This window comes from Botrytis cinerea, chromosome 14, assembly GCF_000143535.2.
Source record: "Botrytis cinerea B05.10 chromosome 14, complete sequence".
Taxonomy (NCBI): Eukaryota; Fungi; Ascomycota; class Leotiomycetes; order Helotiales; family Sclerotiniaceae; genus Botrytis; species Botrytis cinerea.
The window spans coordinates 55,552-78,797 of NC_037323.1; the positions used below are offsets into that span (position 1 = coordinate 55,552).

General features: G+C 42.6%; 10 protein-coding genes across 16 annotated transcripts; 6 read left to right on the top strand and 4 right to left on the bottom strand.

The window, feature by feature from the left end:
• Nucleotides 1-1,188: 1,188 nt before the first annotated feature.
• On the top strand, nucleotides 1,189-2,915 carry BCIN_14g00090 (hypothetical protein; the record flags this gene model as incomplete). 2 transcript variants are annotated; one of them, XM_024696910.1, is made up of 4 exons in its annotated part: nucleotides 1,189-1,226; nucleotides 1,312-1,686; nucleotides 1,744-1,934; nucleotides 1,992-2,663. In XM_024696910.1, the coding sequence occupies exons 2-4, from the start codon at nucleotides 1,575-1,577 to the stop codon at nucleotides 2,661-2,663; spliced, it is 975 nt and encodes a 324-aa protein (XP_024552723.1). In that variant the 5' UTR covers nucleotides 1,189-1,226; nucleotides 1,312-1,574. The 2 variants fall into 2 exon arrangements, with proteins under 2 accessions (XP_024552723.1, XP_024552724.1); XM_024696909.1 differs by having other exon boundaries at nucleotides 1,189-1,686; nucleotides 1,992-2,915.
• Nucleotides 2,916-3,200: 285 nt separating this feature from the next.
• Nucleotides 3,201-3,746, top strand: BCIN_14g00100 (hypothetical protein). The gene is made up of 3 exons (XM_001547537.2): nucleotides 3,201-3,297; nucleotides 3,360-3,484; nucleotides 3,558-3,746. The coding sequence occupies exons 1-3, from the start codon at nucleotides 3,240-3,242 to the stop codon at nucleotides 3,660-3,662; spliced, it is 288 nt and encodes a 95-aa protein (XP_001547587.1). The 5' UTR covers nucleotides 3,201-3,239; the 3' UTR covers nucleotides 3,663-3,746.
• Nucleotides 3,747-4,335: 589 nt separating this feature from the next.
• Nucleotides 4,336-5,420, bottom strand: Bcdcg1. Its single transcript, XM_001547536.2, has one exon. The coding sequence runs from the start codon at nucleotides 5,238-5,240 to the stop codon at nucleotides 4,428-4,430; it is 813 nt and encodes a 270-aa protein (XP_001547586.2). The 5' UTR covers nucleotides 5,241-5,420; the 3' UTR covers nucleotides 4,336-4,427.
• Nucleotides 5,421-5,513: 93 nt separating this feature from the next.
• On the top strand, nucleotides 5,514-7,330 carry Bcarp2. Its single transcript, XM_001547535.2, has 4 exons — nucleotides 5,514-5,633; nucleotides 5,689-5,735; nucleotides 5,808-6,180; nucleotides 6,247-7,330. Exons 1-4 carry the CDS (start codon nucleotides 5,615-5,617, stop codon nucleotides 6,975-6,977), a joined length of 1,170 nt encoding a protein of 389 aa, XP_001547585.1. The 5' UTR covers nucleotides 5,514-5,614; the 3' UTR covers nucleotides 6,978-7,330.
• A 1,467-nt stretch (nucleotides 7,331-8,797) lies between these two features.
• On the bottom strand, nucleotides 8,798-10,859 carry BCIN_14g00130 (hypothetical protein). The gene is made up of 2 exons (XM_001547534.2): nucleotides 10,543-10,859; nucleotides 8,798-10,413 (listed from the first exon to the last, which is right to left on the bottom strand). Exons 1-2 carry the CDS (start codon nucleotides 10,645-10,647, stop codon nucleotides 9,019-9,021), a joined length of 1,500 nt encoding a protein of 499 aa, XP_001547584.2. The 5' UTR covers nucleotides 10,648-10,859; the 3' UTR covers nucleotides 8,798-9,018.
• Nucleotides 10,860-12,441: 1,582 nt separating this feature from the next.
• On the top strand, nucleotides 12,442-14,552 carry Bcssn3. 3 transcript variants are annotated; one of them, XM_024696911.1, is made up of 3 exons: nucleotides 12,442-12,480; nucleotides 12,830-13,000; nucleotides 13,056-14,552. In XM_024696911.1, the coding sequence occupies exon 3, from the start codon at nucleotides 13,112-13,114 to the stop codon at nucleotides 14,099-14,101; it is 990 nt and encodes a 329-aa protein (XP_024552726.1). In that variant the 5' UTR covers nucleotides 12,442-12,480; nucleotides 12,830-13,000; nucleotides 13,056-13,111; the 3' UTR covers nucleotides 14,102-14,552. The 3 variants fall into 3 exon arrangements, with proteins under 3 accessions (XP_024552726.1, XP_024552725.1, XP_001547583.1); XM_024696912.1 differs by having other exon boundaries at nucleotides 12,836-13,000; nucleotides 13,056-14,551; XM_001547533.2 differs by lacking the exon at nucleotides 12,442-12,480 and adding an exon at nucleotides 12,510-12,774 and having other exon boundaries at nucleotides 13,056-14,551.
• A 152-nt stretch (nucleotides 14,553-14,704) lies between these two features.
• Nucleotides 14,705-15,759, top strand: BCIN_14g00150 (hypothetical protein). Its single transcript, XM_001547532.2, has one exon. It carries the CDS (start codon nucleotides 14,775-14,777, stop codon nucleotides 15,573-15,575), a length of 801 nt encoding a protein of 266 aa, XP_001547582.1. The 5' UTR covers nucleotides 14,705-14,774; the 3' UTR covers nucleotides 15,576-15,759.
• A 93-nt stretch (nucleotides 15,760-15,852) lies between these two features.
• Nucleotides 15,853-18,502, bottom strand: Bcarf3. Of its 3 annotated transcripts, none has more exons than XM_024696913.1 (5): nucleotides 17,851-18,502; nucleotides 17,088-17,717; nucleotides 16,855-17,001; nucleotides 16,681-16,793; nucleotides 15,853-16,599 (listed from the first exon to the last, which is right to left on the bottom strand). In XM_024696913.1, exons 2-5 carry the CDS (start codon nucleotides 17,335-17,337, stop codon nucleotides 16,549-16,551), a joined length of 561 nt encoding a protein of 186 aa, XP_024552728.1. In that variant the 5' UTR covers nucleotides 17,338-17,717; nucleotides 17,851-18,502; the 3' UTR covers nucleotides 15,853-16,548. The 3 variants fall into 3 exon arrangements, with proteins under 3 accessions (XP_024552728.1, XP_024552727.1, XP_001547581.1); XM_024696914.1 differs by having other exon boundaries at nucleotides 17,787-18,502; XM_001547531.2 differs by having other exon boundaries at nucleotides 17,088-18,502.
• A 244-nt stretch (nucleotides 18,503-18,746) lies between these two features.
• Nucleotides 18,747-21,218, bottom strand: Bcsgf29. 2 transcript variants are annotated; one of them, XM_024696915.1, is made up of 3 exons: nucleotides 20,736-21,218; nucleotides 20,307-20,576; nucleotides 18,747-20,255 (listed from the first exon to the last, which is right to left on the bottom strand). In XM_024696915.1, the coding sequence occupies exons 1-3, from the start codon at nucleotides 20,857-20,859 to the stop codon at nucleotides 19,450-19,452; spliced, it is 1,200 nt and encodes a 399-aa protein (XP_024552729.1). In that variant the 5' UTR covers nucleotides 20,860-21,218; the 3' UTR covers nucleotides 18,747-19,449. The 2 variants fall into 2 exon arrangements, with proteins under 2 accessions (XP_024552729.1, XP_024552730.1); XM_024696916.1 differs by having other exon boundaries at nucleotides 20,307-20,580.
• Nucleotides 21,219-21,436: 218 nt separating this feature from the next.
• On the top strand, nucleotides 21,437-23,061 carry Bcpmi40. The gene is made up of 2 exons (XM_001547529.2): nucleotides 21,437-21,723; nucleotides 21,776-23,061. The coding sequence occupies exons 1-2, from the start codon at nucleotides 21,580-21,582 to the stop codon at nucleotides 22,991-22,993; spliced, it is 1,362 nt and encodes a 453-aa protein (XP_001547579.1). The 5' UTR covers nucleotides 21,437-21,579; the 3' UTR covers nucleotides 22,994-23,061.
• The last annotated feature ends 185 nt before the right edge of the window (nucleotides 23,062-23,246 follow it).

Here is a 23,246-nt window from a genome sequence, read left to right on the forward strand (position 1 = left end):
CATGTTCTCAAGTACCTTAAGCTTCTATAAAGGCCTGTTGACCACTTGGGCTTGGCTGGGGTGCGTAGCCTGTCAAAATAGCAAGCTGTTAAAACACTTATTCACACCCATCCACACTCATAGAGCAAACTCGCACCATTTCCTGCGTGATGTGTGAAATATCCAATCAAGTCCTGCTTCAAAATGCCTAATTCTTATATTTGAGAATAAAATTCACCGCTTGCAACTTCGCAACTTCAGAGAAAAGGTATTTTTCATGACCAGAAATCCATTGTGCTGCGACAAATTGTACTTCTCACCACGCGACAGCCGATACTCTACAATCTTGTATAGCCCTGCTCAGCAAACTGATGGATATATATCTACCAGGCTTGGGCATCGGGCGAGCTGACCCGGATACACCTGGGTAATTTGACGAGTAATTGCGCTGCTATGTGCTTATAGAGTATGAGTGCCTATCACTGATGTCTGCAACTTTACCATATCAAGACCAAGTCAAGAATGAAATTGTAAGAAATTTCAGTCGTCCTTAACTTGGATACTGATTTGATTTCGCAGTAAAGATACGATATAAACTGGGTATCAAGCATAAGTACGACTGCAGCGAGTATTTTGGTTATCCACACCCCATTGACGTGCTGAATCAGACGAGACAAGTGACCATCTCCATCGGAATAGCTGTAAATGTTACAGGATAGTGCTTTTACAATTTTGGGTAGAATTTTGAACGTACTACAATTGAGCTTCTGAACTAGCATGACTAGTAGAACTTGACAGATATGGCAATGAGACCCTTAAAATGAGCACATAAGCTACCGTAAGACATATAAAGATGGCATGAACTATTATGGTACGGACATGAAGATTATAAGCTGGACTTTGCAAACTTAGTTGCTCATATTTCTTGACTACTTAATTAAGAATATCGCATAATTATCACGACATCTCAATGGCTTCATGGCGTGACCATTCTAAGTGTGGAGAAAATTGCTTGAGTGCCTGAGGTAAATCAACCCCATCAATCTCACCACGTCCAAAAATAACGCGAGATGCAGATTATCCAGTGATCTGCATGATGCAAGTTAATCACGACATCCGAGATATGTATGCGTAATTACATACACAAAATTCGAAAAGGCTAAACTAAAATGAAATCGAGAGCTGAAAATGTGGTGATTGAAATACCCCGCACCCCCCCTCAATCACTTCTTCCGCTGTATCCTTTTGTGAATTTTTCATTCCTTATATACATGTTTTCTGAAAAAATGGCCGCCCAAAGCACATCAATTTCTGAGAATAATCCATATTCAGAATATCATCAAAAATTTCAATCTGCCGTACCTCAAAGTGAAGAAGAATGGCTTTCAAGAGCATCAGAAATTTCCCAAATCTTCTCAAAAGACGCTGCAAAGAGAGACATCGACAACAAAACCCCTCACGATGAAGTATCATTATTGAAATCATCGGGATTGCTAAAAATATTAGGCCCAAAGAAATATGGTGGAGGTGGTCAATCATGGGATATCGGATACAAAGTGATCAGAGAAGTAGCTAAAGGTGATGGATCTTTGGGTATGCTACTTGGATATCACTTGCTTTGGTCGACAACAGCAAATGTTGTGGGAACAGATGAGCAGATAGATCGATTACAAAAGGAGATAATTGAAAATAATTATTTCATGGGAGGTAAGTGAAATGATATAAAAAGAAATCAAGGCTTAACAAACTAACGCTATCAAACAGGTGCTGTTAATCCAAGGGATTCAGATTTGAGCATCAAATCAGACGGTGATAATATTGTGTTCAACGGACAAAAGCACTTCAACACTGGTGGAGTTGTATCTGACATGACAATTCTTGAAGGTGTACTGGAGGGAACTGGGAAGCATATCTTTGCTGCGGTGCCAACTAGACAACCTGGAATTCAATTTGCCGTAAGTGAGAAGGTAGATGGAAGTTTGTTTTCATAGCTGAAATTACTACCTTAATAGCACAATTGGAACAACATTGGTTTAAGACTCACCGAGTCCGGTAGTGTCAAGATCGAAAATGTCAGGGTTTCCTGGGAAGATGCATTAGGTTGGAATGCCCAAACCAAGGAACCACTACCTCAAATCCTTACTGTCCCTTTCGCAACCCTACTACTTCCTACGATTCAATTGGTTTTCGCAAACTTTTATATCGGAATCTCTCTTGGAGCCATCGAATCAGCAGCCAAATATACGACGACTTATACGCGTGCGTGGCCTTTCGGCGGGGATAACAAGGATAGTGCAACAGAGGAGTGGTATATTCTTGAGCGATATGGCACATTCCATGCACATCTATCGGCAGTTGTAGCTTTAGCGGATTCTACGGGTAAGAAGTTGACAGACATATATGCGAAACATCAAGGTGAGCGTTCAGTGTCTGCACGAGAACGTGGCGAATTGGCAGAAGCGGTTGCAGCTGTCAAGGTTGTTGCCACTGATGTTGGCTTAAATGTGACAAGTGGAGTATTTGAAATGACTGGAGCAAGAGCGACAAGTAAGAATGTTGGATTGGATCGTTTTTGGCGTGATATTAGGACGCATAGTCTTCATGACCCTGTTGCTTATAAGAAGAGGGAACTTGGAAGGTGGGCATTATTGGGAGAGATTCCCGAACCAACTTGGTACACTTGATCAATCAGTTCTCTTAATGAAGAATGCGAACTGTTGAAATTGGAATTACCCAGCAGTTGGGCAAATTTCGATGAAGGATTACCCTGACACTTGATGAGGATTTAGGGTATCGCACATTCTTAAACACGGATGACTTCATTCTACCATGATAATGTTCCAATTTGAAGGACAAATCACTCTTGCAATTTCGCATCTGAAGAAACTTAACACAAGGGCTTGAAAATTGAGGTCAATCTGGGAATCTGTGAGCCAGATGTGAATTACATGCGGAGATAAAGTTTGTGTGACGCAATTCCTCATCATCCTTAACATTTGAAAGTCGATTCCCAAGACTTCTCAGGAATATGGATTGAAAAAAAACAGAATGAATCAGTAATATATGCTTAACGAAACCTGGATGATCTGGAAGATATACTCACCGGTGACTTGAATAAACTAATAAAGGGAAACAAAATCAAAGTGGATGACTGGCTTACTAAGCTGAAATTATTAGCGTCATTTATGTTGACCTTACTTCCAAACCCCCTCAATACCCAAGCATCCAAAGTCCTCAGCACTACATATCCAAACGCAATCATGACAGTAACCGAAGCTGTAAAGTCCGCCATTGGACTCTCTGGTGCTCCATCTACAAGTATGCTTCCTTGCGTCTCTAGATTCTACTTTATCAAAGACGGAAGCTAACACCCGGCTCAGGCGCAACCCGAGAACAAATGAGCGAAGCCCGATTACCTATCGCATATCGTGATGGATGTGCCGGTCTATTGATTCCCCTCAATCGTTGTCGGCAGGAGGAATATTATCTTCCATGGAAGTGTGAGGTGGGTTTGCGGGTCATTCCAAAAGTTTTGGAGTGTCAAGTACAAGGCTGACATTCGGAATTTTATGAAACAGCAAGAGAGACATTCCTACGAAAAATGCCAATACGATGAGTTTAAAAAGAGAGTTGCAAAGATGGACGAATTGAGAGAGGCCAAGGATGGTGCAAGAAGCAATTGATATGGGAGGGGCGATCATGAATCAATGGATGTGTACATATGGCATGGAATGGAATACAAGTTTGCATGATATCGGTATGGACCAAGCGTTGTAAAAAGGGATTCTATTTGCTTCACAGACTCTGGAGAAATGCGTTGCATTGCTATCAGTGTGTCTTTTGGAATTTCCGATATACCTGATGGTTTGGCTTGCAAATCAAGCACTTTCACATCGACGCCTAGGCGGATTCTTCCTGGGTATTTCATGGGTTCTTCAATTTGCCATTCAGGTGGTTACGCTTTTCTTACGACCTTGTTGCAACTCTGTACTTTGAGTTGAAGAGTATTAATGCTTGCCATCGGCACGAGGTTCTACTTACAAATCATGGAAATCCCACCATGAGCTTCAAACTAGCTATCTAGGATTCGACTGCATCATTACATGGAGGTCGGGGTCACATGGACCTGTAGTATTCATGGGTGCGTATGAATGCAATTGTGTCAAGATATACGTTTGTGTGTACATATTGATGTGTTTCATGATGTTCATATGTATATGTGATACTTTGGTTCTGAACACTAACCACAAGATTGTACAGACCCATTGACTTTCAGTCACAACAAGTAGTCTTGGTACTTCATACATTCAAGTTTCTTTCCAATAAAGCACTCAAAATATGGCACAGATCGAAACATCAATCTTGTGGGAATAATTGATTTGCTTTCAGGTTAAATCATACACGAGAATGCGATATCGAAGCTATCTGTTTCGGGGAGTCCATGTCCATTAGCCACTTCCACTAGGCAACGCCTTCAAATTTGCCTCAAGGTATACAACACCAGCTTTGACACCGTCGACAATACATACTTTATTGGCATCCTCTGATCCCAATTCTTCCACGAGTGCTTCTCGGACCATGTCGTCCATTCCTGCCATTCCTGCACACCCTAGGCAAATAATAGAACAATCTCTTTTTCCAACCAATCTTTTCACTGCTTCCTTCATTCTTGTGCTGACAGTCTCGCTATCGACACTATGAAGCTCGCCAGCGGTGAGGCCTGTAGTCTCTACTCCTTTGAATCTTTCACAATTTTCTCCCTTTTTAATCCCCAAGAAATCTCTCACACCTGCCCCCAACACTTCTTCCCAGTATTTTCCCGTACTCACTATTCCAAATCCTTCCTTATCACCTTCGTTACCACCCAATCTCTTTCCATAGCCCTGTGTCAACAATCCCAAAGACATCATCACACTGGCCTCAAATATTCCAGTCACGTGTACATTCGGTCTCACTCTCTTCTTGAGTTCCGTAACCAATGGATGAACGCTGTAACAGGCTACAAGAAATGCATCATATTGATCAAGAGTCGATGTAAGGTCCGAAAGAACAACTTCGGTAGAGAGCATTGCATCCTCTTCGTTGTTGATGGACGGAGGACTTGGAAGTTGAGCTGTGTAAAATGAGATTTGAACCTGAGACGAATCACTTATTGTAGAAAGTAAAGTTTGCAGGCCCTCAGTCATAGACTTTGAAGAGTTTGGATTTATGATAAGAAGCTTTCTGTCTATAAGTCTCTTGGGTTTGATATCGGTAGTCATGTTTGTGGTAAGAGTAGGTTATCCCTCGAGCTTTATTTGTACAAATAATTATGGATGATATAGCCTGCAGGTAGAATTTGGGTGAGGTGTCTCTAGCCTCATGTACCTTTGTGGCGAGCTCAAGAGTAGATGTATAAATTAGAACGAGAGTCAAAAATGACTACTTACAATGTTTTATTCACATATCGAAAGTGGACTATCTCCAATCACCAGCTTTGTGAAGTGAAGCGGGTTCGGCGGGGAAGCTTAAGCCTCGTTACGGCCATGCATTTCGACCTCAACCGCAGCGTCGTCAGAATCACCAACCAGCTACACCACAACTCCAACCATTTCATACATAGATTCTACAATTTGATCTGCCACAGTCTGGAATTATGGCAGAACCACCAATAGGTACTTGGAAATCATTTTCATCTTTTGTCTATTCATACTGACAACAATCGCATAGTCCTCGATGGAGGAACTGGTTTCCTGAAAGTCGGATATGCAGCTCAGGTATGTGGCATTTTGGACTGTTAATCATTGAAGCTATCTAAATGCTTCAGAGTTGACTTTTTGTAATTTTAGAATTTCCCAGAGTTTCAATATCCCTCTATCGTCGGTCGACCAATTCTGCGATCTGAAGAAAAGGGTGATGATGGCATGGTCATCAAGGACATCATGTGTGGTGATGAAGCCGCCGCAGCGAGGACAATGCTTCAAGTCTCATATCCTATGGAAAACGGTATTGTCAAGAAATGGGATGATATGCAACACCTTTGGGATTATACATTTTACGAGAAAATGAAGGTTGATCCTACAGGCCGGAAGATTCTCTTGACAGAACCACCAATGAACCCCTTAAAGAACAGAGAACAAATGTGCGAAGTTATGTTTGAGAGGTATCAGTTTGGAGGAGTTTACGTGGCTATTCAAGCTGTTTTAGCTCTGTATGCCCAAGGTACTTTTATTCTCTCAATTGCGCGGCAAGCGGTGTGCAGGACGTGTGTGTACTGATTGTCAATAGGTCTCAGTTCTGGTGTTGTGGTCGATTCTGGAGACGGAGTTACGCACATTGTACCAGTCTACGAATCAGTTGTTCTCAACCATCTTACTCGTCGTCTTGATGTTGCCGGTCGAGATGTCACACGAAACTTAATTGCTCTCTTATTACGTCGCGGATATGCTTTGAACAGAACAGCGGATTTCGAAACTGTTAGACAGATTAAGGAGAAGCTTTGCTATGTTTCTTACGATCTTGAGTTGGATCAACGCTTGAGTGAAGACACAACTGTATTGGTTGAAAGCTACACTCTACCTGATGGGCGTGTGATCCGCGTTGGAAGTGAACGTTTCGAAGCTCCCGAGTGCCTCTTCCAACCTCATCTCGTCGATGTTGAACAACCCGGTATCGCCGAATTCCTCTTCAACACCATTCAAGCTGCCGATGTTGATGTGCGATCCTCTCTCTTCAAAGCTATCGTTTTGTCCGGTGGTTCATCTATGTATCCCGGTCTGCCATCGCGACTCGAGAAAGAATTGAAACAATTATGGTTAACGAGAGTTCTTGGTGGAGATCCCGAACGCTTAAATAAGTTCAAGGTCCGAATTGAAGATCCTCCTAGGAGGAGGCATATGGTTTTCTTGGGGGGAGCAGTGTTGGCAAACATTATGGCTGATAAAGAGAATATGTGGATCACAAAGCAAGAATGGGAAGAGCAAGGCACGAGAGTATTGGAAAAGTTGGGACCTAGATAGGAGTAGATGAGAGGAGTTATGGTGGATTGAGTCATTGATGAATATGAATGCATTGCGTGGGCTAGCCTTTCTTCTATTGTATGGAATCAAAATTGCTTTTTGTGTCTGGATACATTAGTGAAACAGACATACTATCTCGTTTTGACGTAATTTGGCCACTTCAGAATAAGAGGATCATCCATCATCTATATGAGGACCATTTGCCTTCGACGTGGAGCAGCGTTTTGATGGCTTTCGGATGATAGTCCCCACTAATCGACAAGTGCTTTCTTCACGACCTGCTTTCCAACATTACCTAAGTATCAATCCTCAATTGAAAGGACTACTGAATTAATCCTGACAAGTTGGCTGCACAGGCATGTGCTATTGATCTTTAAATCTTCGGGACTATATTTCTCACTACTTTCGTGTGCAACACTTCCTTCTCATCCCTCTGGCTTTAAGTTGAGGTTCCTGATTCTTACGGATTCTTTGCCCATTCTAGCGTTTCATTCTTTCGTACTTTGTGTATCTCAAATGCTTTTCATAGTATAAATTACTTGAATTTTGGATCATATACGAAGATCAGGGGGCATTTCATTTGTAGCCCGAAAAGTTAAAGATCCGAGGAGAATTAGTATGATGTTAGATCAAAATAGGCATTCAGCTGCCATATATTGGGAACAACTAAAGGTGGGATCTCTATTCGTGTTCAAACTCTAGATCTAGCTCCCTATTCTAGGTCTACGGTTTAGCTTTCATAATGCATCTATGTCTACATTGATCGAAAGTGACATTCTCTACTGTCAAATGTCCACCCTTTGAATTCTATCTACTCCTGCTTCAACACTTAATAATCTTTCAAGTTCCAAATTTCCGTGACATTTAACCTCCAAGAATCTACAAGAATGCCTGGATTGATGAGTTTTAATGGCCATGCTACCCTCGCGCTTAATATCATCACGGGTTACAGGCAAGTCATCCCAATACCTACACTGCCTGTGACACTATGAGACTAGTTGCTGACAAACCTAAATTGTGGATTAACTCAGTGTACTCTGGGCTTGGGCTCTTTAGGGAACTCTGTGGGTGTAAACTACTAGAAACTCACTGAGCTTCACTCATGAGACAAATTTCAATGGTCTTGGAACTGCTTTCGTGCAGTCTGGATAAAATCTAAATGCAGCGTTGGACTTTAGTATCTTCGTTATATTTAATGATAGCAATCTATCCATTTCTGGACTAAAGAAAGTGCCGAGTTTCGCAATGTGACCTTCCGATGTTCGAGGTTAAGAGACTGGGATTCAAGACAGATGGCACAGTAGTAGATCTCACGAGCATTGCTTGTGCTAGAGCTGTGAAGGTGGTGGTTTTGACCGAGAAGTAGCAGGAAGGTAGCTTTTGATCATTGTCTTGTAATGGAAACCCAAGGAGCTAGATACTTCTGATGAGCTGAGGCGAGAATCTTTGCTCCAAAGATTATATATATATATATATTTCGTTTGTTTCTTGGCAGTTTTGGGACAGGATTGCATCACAATTGCAATAGACAGACTCAGAACAGATTTTCAGTGTCAAGTTTGCTAGAAGGTAAGATGAGTGGTTTCGTTGCCATTCAGCCGGAGTGGATAGAGAATTCTTGTAGGCTGTAAGGAGTAATGCTTGCAAACATTATTCGAGACTTGGAATACACTGGTTTTCCGCTTTGAACATTGAAGACATACAAATAAAGAACCAAGAGAATCTGATATCGCATTGAAGTTGGTATGGCTTGATTTTACATATAATCAAGGTCTGTAAACCGATGCGGAAATTTGGCTCAAGGTCAAATGAAGAAATTCTGTAGCATGGACAGTAGGTTTAGGATTAAAGATATTGATAGGGAAATACAAGCCAGAGAATAATAAATGATGAATGATTACAAGTCTGTCACAGACTATGCAATGAAGCTTCTATTTGATAATGAATTGTGAATATATGGTAGAAAAGATCAACACCTAACGCCGAGCTAAATTTAATATCGTGATATGAATCCCACAGTAAGATCTTGTCATTCTCTAATTCAATCAACTCTTCTCAGCCTTCCCCAAACTTCATCGGCATCCTTTCTGCCTCTAGTCTCAGGAACTTTCCAACTAACAAATATTCCGCAGAATACTGCCAAAGCTGCAAATATAAAGTACGCCCATCCCACACCTCCTAGAGCTTTGTTCAAGTTCGAGTTGATAATGGGGAAGAATTGGGCTACTAGAAAAGTAGCAAGATAATTGGCTGCCAAACCTACACTTTGCGTTGCACCCACAGCCTCTGGACCCACAAACTCTGATGCCATCATGAAAGGAACAGGACCAAGACCTGTGGCGAAAAACGTCACGAATAGGGTGACTGAGATCGCAGAGAGAATCTTGATTTCCCAACGAAGGGATAATGCCAATAACAGAGACATGGTACCCATACCAGTTATAGAAAGGAGGAGGCATGCCTTTCGACCAATTTTATCGGCTAATGGAGCACATGCGACAGTTGCGACAAGATTTACCACCGAAATAAGAATTGTAATGATGGACGAAGAGACGGGAAGAAGACCAGATAGGAGTGATACGGAATACATGATAATACTGTTGATGCCACAAAGTTGTTGAGAAAACATAATACCAATGACGGCAATGACTGCAGGCTGGTAGAAAGGATCTTTGATGACTTGAAAGAATCCAACATTAGGAATGGATTTTTGTGATGATGACTTGCTAGCAACAGAATCTCTTCTGGTCAGTTCCGGGTCAAGTAAAAGGCGTTCCTCTTCCTCTTCGGATGGCTTAATATCCCAATGTTGAATCTCTTCCTCGATGGAATAGCCATGCCCTCTAATTCGCTGGAGGGTTCTCGTGGCATTTTGAGTGTCTTTATGTGCGGCAAGCCATGTTGGGCTTTCTGGAATGAACAACAGCCCAACCCCTTGTAAAAGTCCAAGTCCAGCTCCAGCCGCGAGTATGATTCTCCACTTTGACCCTTTACTTAAATAATAACCCAGAACCTGAGTAAGTAGAATTCCTACATTCGTGGAAATTTGTGTCATCGATCCAAATAATCCCCTTTCTTTAGGCGGTGCAACTTCTGAAATGTAGATTGGCACAACGACAGTCGATGCTCCAGCACCAATACCTGAGAAGAACCGGCCAACAGACATCATTGGAACTGTTCCAGCTAAGATTTCCAAGATCGATCCCAGTATAAAACAGACGCTTGTGATTCTCATGGCGAACAATCTCCCATAACTTGTCGACACAGCGCCACATCCCAATGCTCCCAATAATCCACCTAGAACAAAAAGAGACGAAAGAGCGGCGAATTCGGCTTCGGTCATAGGGATACATTGTGGAAGTCCGGTACGAACAGTTGATTCGACACGACTTTGTTTCTTGCATGTAATAACATCTTGGGGAGCATTCAATTCAGACTTGTAGGAGAAGTCAAGTTAGCTATTATTCGAAGAAGTGATAGATAGTATAAGACGGCATGTGTGGATGTATGCTATGTGCTATGCGCTAGTCTCTGTCATCAACATGAAAGTAATGATATTACATACCAAATGAAAGCCAAATTGTAAAGGTCCAAGGGTTGAGATAAATATGAGGAAGAGTAGATAGGGAGTGATATCCTGAATACATTGTCTCATGCCTCCTGAGGCCATATTGAGCTCAGTCTAAAATGTATAGATTGATGAGGATAATTCATGCGTTGCAAATAAATGGTGAGGCTCGAGAGGTTTGTTGAAAATATATACAACATAACCTAATGAATTTACTCTTCTCAGGTCTGGAATGCTGGTAGTAGTCTGCGTTGGCCCGATACTTTGTGAAACAGGAGCTTTGTGTTACATTGTGGTTTGCTGTAGTAATGTGCGGTAGAGAGACGGAAACGTCATGAGAACCTCGGGATTTATGAAAGTTATTTGTGTAATTGTGTAATTATGCAGATAAGGCTGGGTATTGGTCGCGGCTGTCTAGGCTCGCTAAGCATGTATTATCGATAAGGACTAATGTTTCAGTCTAATATGAAGGCTACCGACGGAGTGCTAGCTTGCAAGTACCTTCTACATAATTATCAATCGGTATACAGTTGTACGTATTCTTCTCCCCTTTCTCACTGGAGCTACTTGTTATCCTGCCATTTGTGTTTGGTCATTTGAGTTTGATCCTGGAAAAACTCCTGTCCATCACCAATCAATATCTACTTCCTACTCCATCAGTCTACGGCTCTTTCAAAAGCCTGACACCCTACGCCGTCCCACCTCCCCCCCATTTCTGCATTCTTATCATCCCAACTTGTTGGTTCATACTACTGCACCCCGCTCAGAACGATACAAGTCACTCTACGAGAATAAGGACCTGCGAAACAAGCACAACCCAATTCCTTCGGTTGGATATACGGACACTCCGGATACATGTGAGAACGTGGAAGGAATTGTCGATAACAAGACAAGGTATCTGCACCTTACAAGTGACAATCCACCGCCTCCGAAACGTCAAACTGTCGAAATCTTCCTTCATCTCCCATAGATCTAGCTTGGCTTTACCCGTTGATTCGAAAGGCTTCCCCTCTTTAGGCCATCTCATCTGACCGCTATCTCCGAATCTCGCCCTACAGTTCCTCACCCATCTTTGAACATTACTTGGGCGTTACACATGAACCGTTCAAAGACGCAGGTGCACAACCATCCCGTGTGACCCTATCATCGCTGTATCGGATCACCGCAGAAAGTGACAATCATCATTCACTCATCATTCAGTTCTCAGCCCGGGGCTTTCCCATATCACAACACATCACATGGCATTAGCTACATTCCAATTGCATATCTTTTCGTCTAGGTCATCTGAAGTTGTCTCGTCTTATCATTCGAGATTTGTGAATTTGATCGGCCGACATATGTCTTGTCCTTCCATGCTGTTACTAAGACTCTAACTCACAACTTTCCTTTCCTGGAACTTTGATATCAAGCGCGTCTCGTACTATACCTCATCTCAACTTACATACATATTGTACGACCAGGTAGCCTTTTTCGCGGCAAATTTGGTCATCTTCCCCGATACGAAGCTAATTTGGAAGGGATTCTTTGACACGCTTGATGCAACCGACTGTACTTATTACAACCTGCATCTAAATTACGCTCGACTGCATTTTACCGACCCTGCACTACTGCAAAGCAGTATTACGCTACCTGATATTCACACCCATACTCACACGCGCATTTGAAATCTACCCATTGCTATTCCCCTTGTTTTGCCCATATACGAGCTTGTCTAAGATTGTCTTGGTTGGGAGATTTACAGATTTTGATGCCCACTGAATCTGCATACTAATCAAGCAAAACCAAGCCGAAGTACGCCGCCCCCGCCGTGTGCACACGCGTTATCCACAATAACAATAATGAGCCTGACATCTAATCCACCGTCATCCGGCGGCCCATCCTCGATCTCCGCATCTAGAACTCAAATAAAAAGATCTGTTCAAGCTGTTTTTGAAGGTAATGTAGATATATAACCTTTTTTTTTTGTCTCTCAAACAAAATTGTTCATTAAAATTATTATTTTTCTTTGTGTTTGCTACTTTCCTCATCAACAGAGGCATATTTTATCAAAATTTTCATCTCTGATCGGCACCTTGATAACTCTTTCCAATATGGTTTGAAAACTCTGATCTCTTGCTTCATCAATCATCAAATCATTGCATCTATCGATTGATTTTTTATTTTAAATGCATTTATAAAGATTCAATATGTATCCTACAAGAAGACCTCCTCCATTCTACACCCCTAGTAGTTCGTTGTTATCCTACTTAAATTAGGCTTCACCAAACTAACTGACAAATCCCAGGTACAGCTGAAAGATCAGCCAATCCTAATTTGGGGTATCAAAGCAAAGTTCGAGTTATTGATCGATACAAAGTCATCGGCTTCATTAGTTCTGGTACATATGGACGAGTTTACAAAGCAGTTGGGCGAGATGGACGACCTGGGGAATTTGCCATCAAAAAATTCAAACCAGGTGAATAGAGATAAATTCACATCAGCACTGTTATGTATATGCTAATGTGTCTCAGACAAGGAAGGGGAACAGATCCAATATACGGGTATCTCACAATCAGCAGTTCGAGAGATGGCATTGTGTTCAGAATTGAGTCACATGAACGTCATCCGCCTCATTGAGATTATCCTCGAAGACAAGTGTATCTTCATGGTGTTTGAGTATGCCGAACATGACCTTCTCCAAATTATCCACCATCATACCCAACCTACCCGCCATCCCATTCCTGCTCCAACAGTTAAATCCATAATGTTCCAACTTCTCAATGGCTGCCAGTACCTTCATGCAAATTGGGTACTTCATCGTGATCTCAAGCCCGCCAATATCATGGTATCTTCCGCAGGAGAAGTGAAAATTGGCGATTTGGGACTTGCTCGACTTTTCAACAAACCATTACATTCGCTATTCTCTGGTGACAAAGTTGTAGTTACGATATGGTATCGAGCCCCGGAACTCCTACTGGGTTCAAAGCATTACACACCGGCTATTGATATGTGGGCTATTGGGTGCATTTTTGCTGAACTTCTCTCTCTCAGACCAATCTTTAAAGGCGAAGAAGCGAAAATGGATAGTAAGAAAACGGTACCATTCCAAAGGAATCAAATGCAAAAGATTGTCGATATAATGGGATTACCAACCAAGGAAAAATGGGCACATCTAGTACATATGCCGGAATACTCACAACTCTCCACACTCTCAGCCAGTGGACATGCAAAAGCTGGATACTCAAGTTTGGAGAAGTGGTATTATCAAACCATCAATTCATCTCCTACCTCGGTCCCAGTATCGAATTCAAGTTTGGGTGGTGAGGGGTACAAGCTATTGAGCAGCTTACTTGAATATGACCCTGAAAAACGATTAACAGCGCAAGCAGCATTAACACATCCATTTTTCAGCACAGGGGACAAAGTTAGTGCAAACGTCTTTGAGGGGGTCAAAACAGAATATCCGCACAGGAGGGTTAGTCAGGATGATAATGATATTCGAACGGGAAGTCTACCTGGCACAAAGAGAAGTGGGTTGCCGGACGATTCAAGACCAGCGAAAAGATTAAAGGAATAAGTCTTGGAAGATCATTGGATCTATGCAGGGTATCAATCTTATCAATTGAATGTTCTTTGAGGATCTCAGCATTGGGGAAGGTACTATTGTTACAATGGTACGTAACGATGGTACCTTCGGATCCCTAGATCGGCAGGGTTCGAATTTCAAAAGCATACTCGTAAAACCTGGAGGGGTTGGAAAATCATGAAAAAATTGCACAGCCACAATGCGATTTTGTTGATTTTGCTGGCAATTTTTGGAGGGATCCCCAAGCGAGCACTCCATTGGCATGAATTGATATAATAACTCATCAAAACTAAGTTTCGAAAACTCAGCATAATGATGGGAAACGCTTCGGGTTATTTTTTTGATGATCATCATATGATGACGATGACGAGGGGCATAATCTGGGCATCTATGTTGAATGAATAAATGCAGCAGAAATGACTTATAAGTCATATTCTTCTCATCAGATTCCAGAACTTGGTAGTATTATCATTTCGCCATTGGATCTCGGATTCGAATTGAACCAGTCCAAAAAGGACTGTCAATTGCGAGAGTTCCCAATTTGATGACATTCAAATTCCTCCAGACGACCATTCTCAATGTCCGTAACTTTTTGAAAGAATCGGGTTCATCATAAAATTCCAATCTATATTATATCTTCCAATTCGCATCTCAAGCTATCAAGATGCGTCGACCCTACTCTTTCACTCGCACGTCATCTTCTCATGCTCGCTACAATCCAATTTACGAAGAAACAGAAGCCAAGAAAGCCGAAGCCACCGGGAAATCACGATGGTCGTTTCCATTCTTCGCATCAAGTCAACCTACAGGATACGAAACTGTAAAACCACAACCACGACAATCTAGTTCCCCACCACCTCGTACATCCGGTACTTTCTTTGCAACAAATTACAATACTTATTCACCAACAAACAGCACAGATAACATCTACGATGCAGCCGAGAAGTCTACAAAACCTACGAGTGACCGAAGAAAGCGGTTCTCATTCCCTTCTCTCCCTTTCTTCGGAACAAACAACAAAGGCGATGGCATCGAAGTTGATGATGACTATGATTACCGGTCCAATTCGTTCAATGATGGAGAAAATAGAACCGATCCGTTTCTCGACCCTGGAGACAACTTAAAGGAAGAGAATAAGAAGGAAAAGCAGAAAGAGAAGGAGAGGCAGAAGCAGAAGCAGAGACAGAAGCAGAAAACCCCTACATCAACCAAAGATTCTGACAACAAGAAGCCAAGTAAATCCTGGCAAGAACGAGGATCGACTAAGAGAGCAGAAGCAAAAGAGGAGAAAGAGAAAGCCAAGGAACAAGAAAGGGCCCGCAAACGAAACAGCGGTTTAGGTTGGGCAAAATCTTGGTCGTTTGGAGGTGAGAGATTTGGGGGGACGATTCTGGCAGATGGCAGTGGAGTGAGAATGCCAATTTTCAGATGTAAGGGTCCTTGTGGACTGTCTTGTGGGTTTTGAATGGTCTCTCGTTGACTGTATATAGAATGGGTGCAGGTCTGGATTGGGAAATGAGGTGTTGAAGGGTTTGAGGGGGGTGGGTGGCGGCTATTGGAGGTGAATGGAGTTTAAGTGATTGGCTTTTGTGAAATACAGATATCGACAGCATAGAATATAGAAGAAAATTGCATCTGCAACAAGAGCACTTGAAATTGTGGCCACGCTGATATTTTTACCACAAGCCCGATCGAAAGTCACTGTAAAATTCGAATTTCAGCAATTGTGCAAGAGGTAGAATTACAAGGTTTTCTTTTTTGTAGGTATGATGGTAATTTTTTCTACTTCCCTCAAGGTTCAGCTCCGCTCTGCCTTGCCATTCCCATGTCCTAGACCACTTCGTTACTCGCTTAATATTACAACTTTCTTGTTTTCCTTTCCTCCAATCGTTCTAGTTCCCCCTCTCTTAAGTAGAAACCTCAAACCTGCCTCTCCACGTCGCGCCACCCGATGGAAGAATGGAAACAAGAAAGAATCAATGGTGAATTAAAGGATAAAGAAAACTCTTGGTATCGCCGCCATCCCCGTAGGTAACGTACATATGAACAACCTCACCATAAAAAAAAGAACGCAAGAAGTACGCATTTATGCATGCGCAAGTGAAAAATTAACAAAGAGAGATATGAGGAAATCCTTATATTAGAGGATGGTACGAGGAGATGTGACCGAAGATAGGTTGGATGTAATGACGAGATGACAGTAATAAGGAGCCGTTATGGAGTTGGACATCGTGAACGTGAACAAGTAGATGTGACTCAAATGAACCGATATGACATGCTACTGGGAACCAATTATTCTGCCTAGGTATGTATATTTCGTGGAGGGACATATTCGTAGGAGGGGGATATATCGTGTAGTCTGAGGTATAGAGCGGTGGTAAAGTCTGATTATTGAGAGATAATATTATGCTTTCTGAGTTGTATAGCCAACAGCACTATTATTTCGTTTGTGGAGCGGGTCTTCCTTCAATTGTTTTCGAAAGCCAAGCCTGAGTCTTAATGTCAGCATAGTCACAAAATCATCTGCGACGTGCAAATTAATGCATTGCATGAAGAAATAGAAAACGTACCAGTCCTTCCATTAACCCCTCGCCGGTAGTAGCACAACTTGGTACTACGAACCAGACCTTGTTCCTCAATTCGTTCAACTTAAGTTGCTCTGTGACCTCAGGTGGCTTCATGGCTTCTCGGTTGTCAGCTTCTCACTTGCAATAAGATTGTGGCTATTAAACTGTATCACCCACCTCCTGCAATATCCTGCTTGTTCGCAAAGACTAGGAGTAATGAATCTTGCATTTCTCTGTCATTGATAATGCGATGTAACTCTTGTTGTGCTTCTGCTATGCGTGCTCTGTCACTGGAATCGATCACAAAGATAAGTCCTTGAGTACCTAGATTTCGACAAATTTCAGTTAGAATTTGCTCCGACTCGTATTCCTCAGATCAAGAGATGCTTCGTAGACAATCGAGTACATACCACTGAAGTAATGTCTCCAAAGAGGTCTGATCTTATCTTGTCCACCCACGTCCCAGACATTAAATTTGACATTCTTGTATGTCACCGTCTCAACGTTGAAACCAACAGTAGGAATTGTAGTAACATCTTGACCCAACTTCAATTTGTAGAGAATGGTTGTCTTTCCGGCAGCATCGAGGCCTAACATCAACAGGCGCATTTCCTTGGATCCGAAGATCTTGCCCATCATTTTTGAAATAGCTCCTCCCATATTGACAGATTTGAGGTGTGCTTATGATATGTGCGATATTGATTGAAGTATGCGCAATTCGAATATAGGCACAGAGTTAGAGGTGATTAAAAGGACCTGCGAGGTCTTGCTAGATGATATGCGCGTGAAATAATGTTGGAAAAGGAGTGACGGTGAATCGATGGAAGAGGATGGGAAAGTTCCAATGCAAAGAGAAGCAGACCAAGGTAGACCGGCCCAAATGAATTGAAAATAGACGGTCCAATTTTGGAGGGGGGTTATTACAAGGCGAGGCTGAAAGGATGGTTGATAGTTGCTGAAGAAGAGGAGAGGGAGTCAAGTCTCAAAGAATTGTCGCTTGCTCTCTTCTGTGGATTCTAATTAAAGGTAGAGGAGAGAACCTTTGGAGATGAGAGCACCAGGTAGTGTTAGCAAGGAAAGTCGCGTAATGATGAGAAGAAGCGGCTAACAATTAATCGCGAAAGCACTTGTCGTGCCAGTATCTTGGCTTTTAAATGAAAGGAGAGAGATTACCTTGGAGAGGTGTACCTCTGTCGAGGGAGGGACAGAAACAAGGTGATAAGATGAAATAGGAGAATGCAAAGTATAAAATGTTTAAGGTCTTTGATTTTTGAAATGATTTTCCTTTCCCGGTATTAACCTTATCGCTCTGCCGCCAGGTAGTTGTGAAACGGAAGAATCAAACAATGAAAAAAGGAATGCTTGTCCACAGCGAAGGGTTCCGGTAGATGGCGAAAGGGCTCGTAAGGGGGTATGGGATGAGATGTATGGATTTTGGGGCTGAAACGAATATCACCAATGTCAGAGATTAATTAAAGTCGTGCGCGGGCGAGTGAGTGGGCGAGTGAGTGAGTGATGGGTTCGATTGACAAACGAGATGATCAAATGAGGGAAGCTGTTGATACGGATATGGGAAATGACTGCTGGGTATGTATGATATGCATTTACACAAGGGATCGAATAAAGAGTGACGACGGAGGGCTGAGGACAGGACTCGAGACTGAAGACTGAAGACTGAAAATGACTCAAGGAGAGAAAGACTCTCATTACACTACTCCCCACCTGCTCTCCCTGCTCTCCCTGCTCTACCTGCTCTCGATGCGATGCTTTCATCATTGATCCATCATCAGCCATCATCCATTTTCAGCCATCACGCCCAATTCCCATTTTGTTTTGCTTTTCAGGGGAAATGTAATTAGATAGGTGCGTGCACCAGGTGCAGGTGTGCAGGTGTGCAAGGTGCTGAGTAATCAATCATCAGTTCACCAGCTGGTTCTCACTCTCCGTCCCTCTCGCCATGCCAGCCATCACAAGTTAAATTGTCAATGAACTTGTGAAGCTTTCTAGCCATGTTTCTTCACCTCCCTTCACTAACCTCATAAGCGGATGGACACTGTTCAAAGTGAACTTGAAATTCAAATGCCGGATCGTCGGATATTTCATGGGGTGAACATATTTTCAAGGGGTACAATGTGCTGAAGTCTACCCAGGAAACACATGTTCGCTCCGTAATGAGTATATAAACGAGATGGAATTGTCTAAGGATATGGTACCCTACATACAAAAATCTCTATTGCAAGTACCTACAACTAGCACCTTGTGGTATTCCCTCGTCCTTTATTGCCATCCCAAGATCGATATCCCTCCGGTTTGATGAGGCTATTCAGATGATACACTAAATTGAGCACCGGATATTTAAAACATGTGGATGAGGGGCACAGTTTCGCTGCTTTCCGCAAATTGAGACATGAATGATTAAACCTTTTGAAATTGGTACTTTAACTAATTTCATCCGCTCTGGTCCTGAAGAGTACAGAACATTGTGTTACACCTTTCGAACACCGGTTGGTCCTCTCCGTAATCTAAAAGAACAAAACGCCCAGTTACAACATACTTGTGTCCTGTACACCACATATGTTGAGAGTAATGATATAGCCACCATAAACTCCATCTATCCCATGTAAGATATCAACTGTCAGATGCTGTTGGGGGTATCCTTATTCCAATACTCCTGTACCAAGAAAGCTCCAGAGAAGAAGGGGAGAAGTAACGCCAATTAACCCACCAATGCCTCTATAGTCCATCCTCTGAAGAAAAACAATCCCTATACTCCTAACCTGAATGATCAAGGACAAATCGCCGTTCAACTTCCTTTGTAGAATCCTCATCTCCGTCAAATATTAACCTGACTCTATTGCCATCATCAAGCATTGCTTTGACTTCCGCTCGGTAAAATGTAGTAGTCTCGGGATAAAGAGCGAGGACACGCTTTCCAACTTCGTAGGGTCCAAGGATGGCGTCATCTGGTGGAATTGGGCACATAGAAGATGCGGAGGTAAGAATTGAGGATTTATTCCCTTCATCAGGAGCCACATCTTCAACTCTGTATCTGCGACTCTTGCCGTCACCAATAACTTTTGCGACCTTTCCTTGAATCCAATCCATTTCAGTAAAGGGAGAACCAGGTCTCGGTTTAAATGCCACTTCTTGTCCCTTGGAGAATTCGATTTTCTTTGTGCCACTAGTACCAGAAGTTGTGGATGTATTACTAGTATTGGCACCAGCAGCGATACCAGTATTGGTACTAGTACTAGACTCTTCATTCTCAGATTTTCTAGGAGTGTCTTTTCCCTTCGGAGGTAAACTGCTGGTTCTGCCATTTCCCATCTTTCGAACATGTTTGTTTTCTGCTGGAGAAGGAACAGGCGAGTCGGTAGATCCTACATCATCGGTAACGCTAGATCTTCCATGAGATTCGCGGGAATTGGAACCTCGCTCTGCTTCGTTGCCTTTGATCAAGGCTAGAAGGATCGACAATTTTTCAATGGTTTGTCGTAGGGCTACTGCTGTGGACTCGGAGACTTTCACGCCTTCTCGAATTTGTATGTCGAGCTCTTCTATTGCGGCCATGGTAGGTGCTTAAATTTCATCAACACCAAGCATCGTTGCGGATTAGAATCCATACTCACGTAAACCAATCTTGATTTGTTCAGCTATGGCGGTCTCTTTAGAGATGATGGCTTCCGGGATATTGGCTTCAAAGATTTTCTCTTCTGCTTTGATTTTGGCCAGAGCTTGAGTGATCTCGGTCCATAAGGCTATTTCTTCGCCCCTCTCATGTGTTCCTGAGCGAACTCCACCACGCGCTTGACGTCGACCAGCAGTTGAGGCAGACATTATCTTCTCGTGGTACCCGTCTGTCAACTTGAGTTCATCGATCAGGGTCCGACTTTTTCTATCTTGCTTCGACATATTTTAGCAAGAGAATCCCAGAGTGAATAACAATGAACCAAGAAAATAATGATCAGGAGTAAATAAATATCAACATGTCATCCCGACTTTGTACATTTTCGTAAGAAGAAAATCGAAGCCAGACATCCAGGATCGTGGTGACTTACTTGGGTTGTGGGTATTCTGACCCGCACCTACTTCAAATGAGGAATAAGTCGAGCGTCTGATCGTGTAATGGAAGCTACAAATCCAAATTGAAGTGAAAGTTAAATATGGCAATTGAAAACGCATCAACAAGGGGCGGAAAGAGGGGGTGAGTGGTGTGATGAAGTCATGTAGAGGGCCGGTATGGCAGAAGAGGTAGAAATGGGAATGGGCGTTGAATGTCGTGAATGTGAATGGTACTAGGTAGGTAGCACGAGGCTTTAAGTTCGGAGTAGGAGAAGATAGGACCCTAGTAAACGAATGCTGAACGGGGTGAAGATTGGGTCAATTCTCTATTTCGATTGGTCGGGATGGCTTGAAAGATTAACAACAATAGCAGACGCTAACACCTCACGTAAACATATATATATCAACATAAACATAAACATAAATATACATATAAATACAGAGATCATAGATGTCGACTCAGGTACGCACGTAGGGTCATGTAGGGTCGGTATGTACGCATGTATGTATCTGTGTATCTATGGAGCAGAGGACAGTCGGTAGGGCATTCTGATTAGTGGTGCCTGCCTGGGAATGCGCGAGATCAGCATTTCCCTCAGCCTTGTCAATGAACCTGCGATCATTGGTCGGTGGAGTTAGCGCGGGGTTGGCTGAAGGTGGGTGACGTGCAAGCTATGCTGAACAGAACTCCGTACTCGAGTGCTCACTCGTATTCTGAAATACTTCTACTCAGTATTTCACCAGTATCGCTGTCAACTGCGACGACCAAGTAACGAAGAGCTGTCTGGGCAGAGATCTCACACAACGATTCAAACATTAACCACTCTCCCCACAGCCAAAATGCAAGTTCCATTAATTAGGCTTCAATGCGGAGTCAATAGCTACGATTGGGGTAAGGTAGGAAGTGATTCAGCGGCTGCAAAATTTGCTGCTGCTACACCTGCCGATGATTTTTCGATTCAAGAAGAGAAGCCATATGCTGAAGTGAGTAACTCTCCATGTTCATGTACTTGATTTATCAACTTATCCCCCATAGTTGTGGATGGGCACACATCCTTCAAATCCTTCCAAGGACCTTACCACAAAACGAACACTCCTCGATCTGGTTCAAGACAATCAAGCACTCCTGTCTAAAGATGTCAGTGATAAATTCGGCGAGAAATTGCCTTTTCTATTCAAAGTCCTTTCGATAGGAAAGGCACTCAGCATTCAAGCGCATCCAAATAAGAAACTCGCGGAACAGTTACATCAGAAGGACAGCAAAAATTACCCCGACGATAATCACAAACCTGAAATGACAATTGCTATTACACCGTTTGACGGGCTCTGCGGATTTAGACCTCTTGCAGAAATCTCCCATTTCCTTTCAACGATTCCATCATTACGGAAATTAGTTGGGGAGTCCGAAGTGGAAGAATTCCAGTCCGCTATCAAGGGACAAGAAACATCGGAAGCATCAGAGGACGAGAAAAAGAACAAGAAAGCGCTGCAAAAAGTTTTCACTGCGTTGATGAATGCGGAGAAAGAAGATGTTGAGAACGCTAGTAAGGAATTAGTTGCTTCCGCGGAAGAAGAAGGAGACAATTTCGCTGGAGGAGGGGGTCCATCAAATGAAGGGAAGGAACTGGCAGATCTTGTCATCAGATTGAATAAACAATTTCCAGGGGATGTTGGACTATTCGTACAGTTCTTCCTGAACTACGTCAAACTCGAAGTCGGAGAAGCAATGTTCTTGAAGGCAGATGATATCCACGCATACTTGAGTGGCGATATTATTGAATGTATGGCTGCATCCGATAACGTAGTCCGAGCTGGTTTCACACCAAAATTCAAGGACGTCGATACTTTGACTTCAATGTTGACTTACTCATATGCGCCTATCTCCGAACAAAAGATGGAACCAGTGGATTATCCATATGCCACTCTCAATGCGACTGCATATTCTTCTGGATCGTCAGCGACACTCTATGATCCACCTATTGCAGAGTTCAGCGTGGTGAAGACTGATCTTAATAAGAAGGGGGCAAAAGCAACATTCGAACAAATTGCCGGCCCTAGCATATTCATTTGTACGACTGGAAATGGTAAGATTAGCGTCGGACCTAAGGTCGAGGAAGTTAAACCTGGGTATGTCTACTTTGTTGGAGCTACAGCAGAGGTAGTTCTTGAGGCCGAGGATGAAGAATTTACCACATTCAAGGCATTTTGTGAATTGCAAGGCAAAGAAGATGCGGATGGAAAGGAGAAGCTCTAAAGCATAATCGAGAGGACGGATATATCCAAGTAACGACTTCATGAATGAATAAAGTTTTTCTCCTTGCATATTTGGAAGTCTTTTTGCGATATATCGACATCGTAAAGCCATTCTCCTTCAGGAAATTTGATCCGACCGATAGCACGGCTTTTGAGTGATTTCCTCGGGGTCTCATAAACTTCTAACTCAACATCTCTAATCTTCATCGCAATCTCAAAAGTATGACTTTATCTCTCCCTTTTATCTATACCTA